The sequence below is a fragment of the Leishmania donovani genome, chromosome 36 (genome assembly GCF_000227135.1).
Source record: "Leishmania donovani BPK282A1 complete genome, chromosome 36".
Taxonomy (NCBI): Eukaryota; Euglenozoa; class Kinetoplastea; order Trypanosomatida; family Trypanosomatidae; genus Leishmania; species Leishmania donovani.
This window is the reverse complement of record NC_018263.1, coordinates 432,531-443,343: the sequence shown is the minus strand read 5'-3', so window position 1 is coordinate 443,343 and position 10,813 is coordinate 432,531. Positions and strand designations below refer to the sequence as shown.

Below are 10,813 nucleotides of genomic sequence, written 5' to 3'. Positions count from 1 at the left end.
CCCCCCCCTCCTGCGCCACTGCCCCCTCCCCCCGGCGGGGGGCGAGTCGTCCGGCAGTTGAAATGGAAAGACGCGTCTAACCGGCGCCAGACGGAGACGCGGTGTGGACTGCATGCCTCGCGGCAAAGCGGCCCGCGTCCGGGGTGACATGCTCGAGGGCGGACGCCGCGGGTGCTCCACGTGCATGCCGGATGCGCGCAGGGAGGAAGGCCACCAGCCCCCGGCCAGGCCCCTCCGAGACCCTGCACATCCTGCCTGTGTGCCATGCTTCTCCGTCTCAGTCGCCTCCACCCGCGGCATGCCATCACGTGGTGCGGTGACGCTTCACATGGGAGGCTCTGGAGGACTCGGCGGTGCACGTCGGGAGTGCTCTCATCCCGCTTCCGGCATCTCTGCCCCGTGAAAGCCCACCCCGGCCGGATCGAGGAGAGATGCCGCGTGTCTCGTACACACGCGCTTTGAGGCGCATTGGTATGAGTTTTGCTTTCGGTAATGTTTGCTGAACCGTCGACACGGTTCATAGTGAGCTCGTACGCATGTGATCATAACCTCACGTCTCGGTTGGCCACAAACAGCACAGGGCTGTCCGCCGACACCAAGTGCCCGCAGCCATACCCGTGGGTACGCTGCAGGCCCCTGGATGCCTCACAAAGAGTGAGCACCGAACGCGATGATACCAGGCTGCGCTGTCCCCCGTATTCAGGGGGCGCTAATGCGGCAATGGACGAAAAAAAAAACACGAGAGAGACACAGGCAGGAAGAGCGAGAAATACATCATGCTCAAGAGAACGGCGCATGAAGACACGCACACACACACGCACATACGACGCAGCATCGCTGCCCGGGAAGGACTGAACTTTAACGTGAACGCATGGTGCCATCAAATTGCTGTTTTGCCCAAGTTACTTCGTGCTTTCAAGAAAAAAAAAAGGGGAAAGAAAGCAAGCGGTGCATCTCACACTAAAGCAGAGCCGAATCGCGAGTTAACAGTGACGCCCCTCGGACACCCCGCATCAGCGATGAACACAGAAGAGGGCAGGGCGATCAAGTATGGAAAGCAGCGAGCACGATCGCTTGAGGAGAAGCTCGAGACAATCACAAGACCACAACACCCCTTCCTTCTCGTAAGGCGCACAAAGGGATGCGTTGCATCAATAGAAAAAAAAACGGGACCGATATGGTTTGGATGTCTTGCATCCTTGTCCTTGACGGCTCCACACGCGGCAGAAATCAAAAAAAAAAAATAGTACTCGTTGCACGCATGAAGAAGGCTGTGCCGGGGCCTCAGGACAGAACGTAATGAGTGGAGGAAAGATCGTCTTTCAGGATTCGATTTTGCGGCCCTTGCTGTCGTACTTGTAGTAGCCCTCGCCAGTCTTCTTACCCAGCTTGCCAGCGGCAACCCGTTCATTGATTAGGGGCGAGGGCTTGAAGAGCGGCTCGTTGGGGTACTGTGCATGCCAGCCGTCGACAATGAACTTGATAACATCGATGCCAACACTGTCACAGAGTTCAAAAGGTCCCATCGGGTAGCCGCAGCCGAACTTCATAGCAGTGTCCACATCCTGGAAAGTCGCGACGCCACGCTCCACCAGTCTGCACGCCTCCATTTGATATGGCACGAGAAGGCGGTTCACGATAAAGCCCTCCGTGTCCTTCGCAACAACAGGGATCTTCCCTACCTTCTTGCCGAAGGCGGTAAGCTGCTCGATGATGGCTGGGCTCACTTCCTCTGTGCGCACCACCTCGAGCAGCTTCATCATCGGCACGGGCGAGAAGAAGTGCATGCCGGCAAATCGGTCCTTGCGTGTCGTTGCGGACGCCATCTCCGTGATGCTCAGAGACGACGTGTTCGAGCAGAACACCGTCGACGTCGGCGCCATCTTGTCCAGGCGGCCAAAGAGCTCCTTTTTCGCGCCGATGTTCTCCACAATCGCCTCGATGATCAGCTCCGCGCCGCCAGCAGCCACGGCTTCGTCCGTCGTGAACGTGACGTGAGAAAGCACCGTGTCCACGAATGCCTTCATCTTGCCCTGATCACCGTCGCACTTTTTGTTGGCGATGCGCAGCAACGACGTCTCGATCGCCTTGCGCGACGCGTCCAGCCGCGCCTGTGAGACCTCCACCACAGTCACCGGGACACCCGCCTGAGCTGTGATCTGCGCGATGCCGCTGCCCATCGTGCCGCCGCCCCACACGGCAAGCGACTTGAAGAGCGCAGAGGCGGTGCAACGAAGCATCGCAGAGGGGCTACTGATAGAGGCTGCGAGACGAATACACAAGAAAAAGAGGGCGGAGAGGTCACGCAGAAGAGCAAAGCGCCTAAATCAGGGCGGCTGTCGCATGTGGCTGGTGCGCCCAAGATGGTCAGCGTGAGGGGTTGCCGGCAGAGTCGCGCGGTCACTTTCTCGCTGTTGAGTTTCTTGTTGCCAGAGTAGCGTTGAAAACATAGATCGCGGTCCTGCATCGGACTACCAGCAAGAAGGTCGAAGTGGCGAGGGCAGAATAAGCCGCAGTTGGGGGGGGGGATTGAACGGGCAGGAGAATAGAGTCAAGGAGGGCGATCATGCCAGGCACATGCCCCCGAGTAGCCCTGGCGTTGCGTTGGCGGCGCTGAGCACGAGAGATGAGGATGGTGACATTTCACGCATTTACCAGTAAAGTGGACATCTGCACAGCTGCGCACGACAACTAGAAGCAGTAGACTAAACGAGCATCCCCTCCCCTAACCGCTTTGGGGGGGGGAGGGAGGGAGGGGGAGGGCACAAAGAGCTCGCCGAGGCATCCGCTGAAGAAGAGAGCGATATGCCCCCGTAAACTCTTGTTTCTGCGGCAGCGAGACTCGAGAGCTGGTGCTGTCGCTGCAGGAGCTTCTTCCCTATCCTCACCCCCCCCTGTTTTCCTTTCCACTCTCTCTATATTTGTCTGCTTCGGGTTTACTCTTCCGCTCCACTCTAGGCACATCGCCGATATCCCCTCACACGCAACTCCCTCACGTTCCCTCTCTCCCTTCCGCTTCCTTCCACGCACCATCCGCTCGGTGTTGAACACACGGCGGGAAGACGACGGGAAGACAACGGAGGAAGGAGAGAGAGGAGAAAGAAGGCATTCAAAAAGAAAAAAGACAGCGGCCCAGCCCCAATGCACGGCGCTTTACGCCCCACCACTGGCAGGCACACATCAGCCGCAGCGGGGAGCGGGAGAGGAGGGGAGTGGAGGGAGAAGTAAAAGAGACGCTTACCCGACCCGGGCAGCAAACGCGGCTACCGCCCTTCTCGTCTGTCGCCTTCACGGAAAACAGCGAGCGAGAGACGGAGGAGAAACACAGAATAGAAAGACACCTCGCAGAAGCCCATCTTACAAGTCGTCTTCATCCTCATCGCTGCCGCGAGTCACCGCTACCGCCTCTTCCAGCTTCGGCACCATACGCGGGATAAAGGTATGTCCGCCTCGCACGTCCTTGTGTGTGAGCTGCGCGTCATGAGCCGCGATAAACTGCGTCACGCCCTCGGCGGAGAAGGTGCCGACAAAGTTGTAGTACTTAGCGGGACGGTCCAAGGAAAGGAAAAGTACATCAGGGAAGCCGTTATGGCCCACATCAAAGTACTCGCGCACGGCATCGCTACCTTGCCGGTCGACAACGACGAGCGACACCTTTTGCGCCTCACGCCCCATTATTTCCAGTAGCTTGACGGAGACAAGCGCAAGTACCTTTACAGCGTTGTCCTTTGCCGCCGAATCTTGCGCAGAGTCGACAAAGGCAGCGAGGCAGCGGTGCTTCTTGGGCAGCTGCACACACTCCTTCGCCCAGGCAGCTTGGTCCTTCACAAGAATCGGCTCACGTGCCATCTGAAGTCGCTCCTCCTCCGCAATATCAAGCTGCCGCTCAATCAGCTGTCCCATCATGTACACGCGGCGGCTTTCTGCTACTTCGAGGAAGTGCTGATTTTGCGTAGACTCTGCCTTCGCCACGAGCGCGGCGACAGTGTCCGTGATGTGCGTCGACAGAAACGCCAGCGCCTCCCGATAGGAGAGCGAGGTGGCCGTCGCCGGCATTCGGACTACGTGGTCTGACTCACCGGCGCCGCCGCCATCGTCCGCTGCGGCCCTGTGAAGCACCAGCAGGACGGGTAGTTCATCTTTGCTAGTGATGTTGTACCGCTGTGCAATGAGAGTCGCGTTAGCTGCGGCGAACGCGTTCGGCACGACGCCGAACACAGCATCGAGGGCAAAGTGTTGACTGAGGGCGAGGTAGCCGCCCGGGGTGTAGCTCGTGGAGGGAAAGTACAGCACATGCGGGAGCGTGGGGTACTGAGGGTACTGAGCGAAGAAGCGGGCGAGATCGACGTCGTTGTGCACGCGATGCGTGACCGAAGAGGAGATGCATGACAGACCCCACGACATGATGTGCGCTATATCGATGTTGCCCTCATACGCAATGGGCATTTTCAATGCCTTGCCGCCCTCAGCCGGCGTGTCGCCGACGCCTTGGAAGAATAGGATGATCGGACCACCACTGCCGGCGTTCATGGCTCCTAGCAGCTGTTGCCCGATTTCCGACGACGTGGGCGCGTGCGCTACCTCAATCCCAAACGCATCGAACCCCTTCGAGACGCTCTGCATCAGTGGAGCCCAGAAGTTCGTCACCGCGGAGCCTTGATGGTCAAAGACGAACACGACGACAGGGTTTGAGCTGAGCGTCATATGACGATGGTACGACTGCATCGTCGTAAAAGCATGCGCTAGCGGGCCAAATGGTCCGACGGCTCCGTCGCCGTGTCTGCCTGTTTGCGCCATCCCGCCTTTCACACTCGCTGACAGTAGCAGCAGCGCCCCCACGACGAGCAATAGCGAGAAGCCATCCCATCGGCCTCCTCGCTCACGGCGTGAGCGCCAGTACCTCATTGCAGCTGAGGGCGTGCGTGCGCGTGTGAGCCGCCGACGAGGGCCGTATGTCTCTCCTCCACCCCTTCACTGCCTAGCGGGAGTTGATCGCCACCTTTTTAGGCAGACCTTGCGCCTCCCGGAGAGGAGAGATGTGCGGTGCGCCGTAGGTCTGTTGCGCGCCATGTACGAAGCACAGAGAGACAGGGACAGGGCAAGGTCGAGAGAGCAAAAGAGAGAGAGAAGGCGGTCAACAGTCAGCGCATGGGCAAACACCTGTACACTGCAGCGCTTGCATGAGCACGCCGGCCCTCCGAGAATTGGTTTCCGGAGTCCGGAGTAGCATTCCATCTGGCGAGAGCGTCATAAGCGTATGAGAATTTGGCTGTCATGCCAGAAATAGAAAGCCAGCGCATAAGGAAAACCAGGTCGGACAACGCTCGAACAGCCCAATCGACGCAGGACCGCATGTCGCGGATGAAAGAATGGCAAAACTTGAACGCTGGTCCATTGGCGGTTCCGTTTCCTTGCCGATCACGCGCGCGCTGCACGTCGCAAACTAAAGACCAAGACGCACGCACACGCAGACACACACACGCGCGCGAAAAAAAAATGCGCCGAAAGAGATGATGGTACGGAGAGAGAAGAAGCGAAAGAGAGCGAGCGCTCAGTCATCCATCAGAAGAACGCGCTAGAAAAAAAAGGCGAGAAGGAAGGGCATGGTGCGTCGCCAACGGTGGACAACAGGGCAGGAAAGAGCCACGTCTGTGCAGCCGGCGGTCACCCAAGTACCCCATCACCCACACACACGCACACACGTAAGCATCCAAGTGTAGAAGAGACCCGCGAACACACCCCTTTCATCCCACAACACACCTACCCAGTAGCCTGGGCGCTGGTGCCTACTTCTCGCAGACCATGATGCGCACCCCACCACACACTAGCACTCATAAGGGCTCACTGAAAGAGCGCCTGCAGCTGTGGGACCCTCGGTCGAGCCACAACTACTCGGTAGCTGCCGCCTCCGCGTCGGCCATGGCCTTCTCGCGAGCGTCGCGTTGCTTGATGTGGTTCATGTAGCCAAAGCGCGCCTGGGTCCAGTACCACACCTGGTCCTGGTTCGGGAACTCCTCGAGCGGTCTCTGCCACCAGAAGCACTCCGTCTCCCAGTCCTTTGGCACGCCGAACGGGCGGATCAAGCTGCGCCCAGGGTAGTACATGTTGCTACTCATCGCCCGCATCGCTGTCACCGACATGGCGTTGCGGGCAAAGAGGTAGAGTGTGCCGAAAAGCATCATGAACAACGGAATCTCGCGCCACCCAACACGCATGTTGTTGTCGCTCCACGAGCGGAACCAGCTGTACCGCTCCACCTCAGACACAAGACCCTCCTCTTCGATGCCAAAGTAGAACTCCTTCTTGCACTGCAACTTCGGCACCTCATACCCCGGCGGCGGCCAGTCTGGGTTCCAGGAGCGGGTACGGATGGTAGGCTGAATCTCGTCCCACTTGGTCAGCGTGTGCGACCAGTGGTACCAGGTCTGCCGGTTCAGCAATTCCTTGGGCACACTACGAAAGCCAGGACGGTTGCGCTGCCACGCCTCGCCGGGGTAGTAGAACTCCTCCGCATCCCATTGTTCCTTGACCGCGTACGCAGCGGCTACCTTTCTGTCCACGCCAGGCTTTGTGTACTCGTCAAAGTACTCGTACAGTCGGTATTTGTGCGGCGTGTGCAGACTCCCGTGGCTCATCGTCGAGTTGTCCTCGCGCGAGCCTTGGTAGAACTGCTCACGCCCTTCCCGACTGCGGAACTCGGACTGGGAGTTGATGTTCTCGTCGACGCGGTGGTAGTCCCACTTCTCGCGCGGTCGTTGCGTGAAGAAGCGCTGGCTCTCCAACTCTTCCTTCGTGACACGGGTCGACTTGCCCCCGTACGGCAGCGTCCAGCCATGAAAACTGGCGAATTGAAAGCCGTGGTACCCGCGTCGAGCCGCCGCATAGGCAGCGCTGCTAGCGGCTGCGGAGCCGGCGGAGCGCGGGAGCGCCGCTAGAGTCGGACGCGACGTCGATGCACAGCGGAGCATTGGAGCTACTAGACACAGCAGAGGGCGTACGCGGCGGAAGGGCACATATCCACGCACTATGCGCCGATCGCAGAGAAGTCACGCGGCCCTATGCACGCGGAGACGACCGCAAAGCGCGAGAAGCCGGAGAGGTGCCACACCAGCAGAAAAAAAAAAAAGAAAACAAGTTGAAAACAAAAAAGGGGCAGAGCAGGCAAGGTACGGCGTGCTACGGGGAGAAGTACTCCAATGGAAAACTAAGATACGCGGTCGGGTGGCTACGTTGGACCGTGTGCAGCTGCGGTCAAGAGGGCCGCCGAGATGGAGAGCGGAGGGAGACAGGCAAGCGACAACAATCCGAATAACGGGCTAACAAGAGGGCAAGACCTAGGAGATAGAACTACAGAAAGACAGCAACGAAAAAGACGGCCGACAGCAGCGACGTCGATCCTAACAGAGACGGTGTAGAAAGGCGCTGAGGTCAGGGACAGAGGAGGACGGTGGTGGTGCTGGGAGGAGCGGGGAGGCGGCTCCGACGGCACCTTCTAAAGGAGAAACCTAACAAAAAGTAAAACACTATAGAAAGACGGACGTTCACCGCGAAAAGCCACGCGGCCGCCTCGCTCCAGTGACGGCTAACGCACGTAGACAAAAACGCCCGTAGAGCACACAAAACAGAAAAAGCGTGAAGGCGTCTGCGGCCCTCTTTTCGGGTCGGAAGGCGGCACTACGTATATCGGGAGGAGTAGGGGTGGGAAGGATAGAGGGCCGAAGGTGGAGGTGGGAGGCAAACGCACGCGCACGTGCAGCCGCGCCGTTGAAAGGCTCAGGACACTCTGCGAGTAGCTGGGGATAAGAAGAAGCAGTGCCTTCACCTTCCTTTCTTCTGCCTACCGTGCCAATGCTGCGCGTGCGGAGATTGCGGTGATGGCAGGGAGGACGAAGGCAGCATGTGTAAAAAGTGTGGGTAGCGCCGCAAAACACGATTGGCGCCATCGGCGACGTGGAGGTGAGGCGGTCGAAAAGGCACAACAAAAGAAGGAGGTGAAGCAGGAGTGAGATAGTGAGAGAGCGGAAAGCACGGGAGGCAACCAGGCACCCTCGCGGCTGAAGGTGAGCCGGCATTGCCAGTTAGCGTCAGCGATAGGGACAGCGACAGAGTAAGCAGAAGAGCAACACCGGAACGAGGCACCAGTGAGCCTTTGCTCCACCCTTTTCCCCAAGCCTCCCCCTTTCCATAGAAGAATGAACATAGCGCGTCAACTTGGCATGTGCAACGATGGGTAACGTGAGTCACCGTGTTCGGTTGCTTGATAGGTAGAGCAGCAGTGGCACGTGAACAGCAGAAGTAGAACAGCAATCGAGCAAACAAACAAAAAAAATTTAAACCGTTAGCAGAGCGCACCTTGAGACAGCAGAGGGCCGCGACATCTAAACGGTGCCATCACACGCGTCACGGCGCGCGATGAGAGTCCTCAGCGGGGACGACCGCCGCTTTCCACTCCCACCTGTGGTGCTTATGCGGCCCGAAGTCGCCTTTTGGCAGTCATCGCCCGAGGAGCCCTTCGCCACTCCTCTCGCGTCAGATACACAGAGAGCTCCTGCAGGACGAGGTGCGACTCATGCGTCAGCAGCTCCGTCAACGCATCGACCTGCATGAGTTGCTGGAGAAGCGATGCGGGTGGGTCTGGCACAAGCCACTCTCTGATTGCGGGGGTGGGTGTGCTCCCGTCCTGCGCCCTCGGCTTCTTCGGAGTCGGTGCACCGCGGGCGTTGCAGGGCTGCAGGAAATCTTCCCTGCTCAGCCGCTGCAGGACGAGCAGAACTGCCTCGGCAGAAACATCGAAGGGGCAGCGTAGCACACGATAGGCCTCTACCTCGTCAGCCTTCAATTCTCCACGGCCACCACGCGCGCTCGGCGCTTTTGTAAAGACGAACGCGGCAAACAGCAGGTAAGTCAGCTCCGACGGCCTTAGCAAGCGCCGCTCGCCGCCGGACGTGCTTTTCTCCATTAAGCGGTGGACGCCGTCAAGCGCCGCCACCTCGCAAGGTCGCAGCGCCTCGCCGGTGCGAGCTCTGCCAGCACTGCCCCGGCTCACCTCGCCGAGCGAGGAGCAAGCAGCATTCTCTTCCCCAGCACTCTCCGCATCAAACGCGGCGCCCTCTCCATCGGCGCAAAGGAGACGTCCACATGAGACGTGGTTTGCGACCACGCCGTGCGTGACTGTGGCACCAGCTGGTGCCAGGGCGCTCGATACCGCCGGGTCTGAGGAGAAGCTGCTCTCCCATCCAGAGCGGAGTGGGTCAGACGGCATCGAGACCGCAGCGCTTTCGTCCACGGCAAGGGGGACTCTTCCTGTCGCTGTTGCCACTGCCGACGTCGTCCTGCCTGTCATCTGCCTATGAATCTGCTGCAGTAGCGGGTGCCGTATGGCGACGGAGAAGAGGTGGTGGCTAGTGTCCACGGACCCGATATGCACATGGTGTTTGACCTCGTCCTGGTAAAGTCGGGCCATATGCTCGCTGGCTGGCGCAAAACAGGGAGGCTCGTAGGAAGCGGGGGTCACCGCGTCATAGTAGGTGAGGCGCATCGTGAGAACACGCTCAGAGAGCATCGGCGGCAGACTCTCCACCACATCCATCAGCCGCTCGAGGATTGAGGTGAGTAGGTGCTGAATCTCTTGCTTCGAGCACCGCCGCTTGCGGTATGTGGGTATGCCGACAGCGCCGCCGCTACTTTGCGAGACTGCCGTCGTGTTGGCACCATCTGCTATGGTTTGTGCGGCGTTGAGCGTCATCTGCGCCCGCTCTCCGTCGCCGGTGTAGTTGAAGCCGAAGCAGTAGCTCTCCAGCAGCTCGCGGCACGCCGCGTCGTATACGCACAGAGACATCTCTTTTAGATAGTTGCGGTTCAGGGCGTCAAAGGCGCCCTTCTCGATCCACTCCGAGATTGTGACGGACTCGGTGGTTGATGGTATGAGCTGGCGGAGTGGAAGACCAAGAAACGGGCGCTGCTCATAGGCATTGTCGCTGCAGAGCCCCCTTGCATACGTGATGCACGAAACGGAGGCGCGCACAAAGTTTCGAATCGCCGCCAGACTCTGCGTCTGGTTCACGGCTGTCACGGTCGACGTCATGCCAAGGCCACAGCGTAAAACACAAGGCTCGATGTAGGGCAGCTCGCTGCACGCGTCTCATTACAGCTGGGGTAGCCGAAGCGGCACGGGGCGGGCACTTTTATTCGCCATGCACCGCCCCTCCGTACGGGAACAGCGCAGAACGTGTCTTGCACACCGCCGACAACGACCAGTGAAAGAGGAAAGAAAAGAGAGCACTACAAGAGAGAGAGATTGAAGAGAGAGAGCCCAATACATATATATATATATATGCAGGCAGCGACATGCGCCAACGAGGCGAGGTGAGAGAAGCACCGGCAGGAGAGGCTGAGTACGGCCTCCGATTGTCACACCGTGCACCATTGGAAAAGGCGTCCAAGACGGCACTCACGGGGACAGCAGAGGCACACGAAGCGAAAAATGGAACCGCGGGCGCTTGCTTCGACGCATCCGCAAACCGCCGCGCGCCCCTCACCCCCTTGCACGTGGTTCAGCCTCGGACGATGCAGCCTTCTGCCGGCGCAACACCGAAGCGGGATCCTTCGCAGAAGCCGCGAAGAAGTCCATGCCGGCATACACACACACACACACACACGTCTTTTTTCTTTTGTTACGCTCACGAAATGATGGTCAGAAACAAACGAAACAACAAGAAAGGCCCGGCTCGCTTCATGGAAAGAAAGGCGGCGCAGCTCTACTTCTTGGCGGCCTTGCGCTCGGCCACCTCCGCGCGGATGGCCTTGGCCTTGG

At 59.2% G+C, this 10,813-nt stretch overlaps 5 protein-coding genes across 5 annotated transcripts; all 5 read right to left on the bottom strand.

The window, feature by feature from the left end:
• Positions 1 to 2: 2 nt before the first annotated feature.
• LDBPK_361210 (endonuclease/exonuclease/phosphatase, putative) lies at positions 3 to 521 on the bottom strand (the record flags this gene model as incomplete). Its single annotated transcript, XM_003865189.1, has 1 exon — positions 3 to 521. A coding segment is annotated over one exon (519 nt), but the record flags the coding sequence as incomplete, so codon positions are not given.
• Positions 522 to 1,322: 801 nt separating this feature from the next.
• LDBPK_361200 (short chain 3-hydroxyacyl-CoA dehydrogenase, putative) lies at positions 1,323 to 2,240 on the bottom strand (the record flags this gene model as incomplete). The annotated part of the gene is made up of 1 exon (XM_003865188.1): positions 1,323 to 2,240. The coding sequence occupies one exon, from the start codon at positions 2,238 to 2,240 to the stop codon at positions 1,323 to 1,325; it is 918 nt and encodes a 305-aa protein (XP_003865236.1).
• A 1,117-nt stretch (positions 2,241 to 3,357) lies between these two features.
• On the bottom strand, positions 3,358 to 4,725 carry LDBPK_361190 (hypothetical protein, unknown function; the record flags this gene model as incomplete). Its single annotated transcript, XM_003865187.1, has 1 exon — positions 3,358 to 4,725. One exon carries the CDS (start codon positions 4,723 to 4,725, stop codon positions 3,358 to 3,360), a length of 1,368 nt encoding a protein of 455 aa, XP_003865235.1.
• Positions 4,726 to 5,888: 1,163 nt separating this feature from the next.
• Positions 5,889 to 6,968, bottom strand: LDBPK_361180 (hypothetical protein, conserved; the record flags this gene model as incomplete). The annotated part of the gene is made up of 1 exon (XM_003865186.1): positions 5,889 to 6,968. One exon carries the CDS (start codon positions 6,966 to 6,968, stop codon positions 5,889 to 5,891), a length of 1,080 nt encoding a protein of 359 aa, XP_003865234.1.
• Positions 6,969 to 8,464: 1,496 nt separating this feature from the next.
• LDBPK_361170 (hypothetical protein, conserved) lies at positions 8,465 to 10,084 on the bottom strand (the record flags this gene model as incomplete). The annotated part of the gene is made up of 1 exon (XM_003865185.1): positions 8,465 to 10,084. The coding sequence occupies one exon, from the start codon at positions 10,082 to 10,084 to the stop codon at positions 8,465 to 8,467; it is 1,620 nt and encodes a 539-aa protein (XP_003865233.1).
• Positions 10,085 to 10,813: the final 729 nt, after the last annotated feature.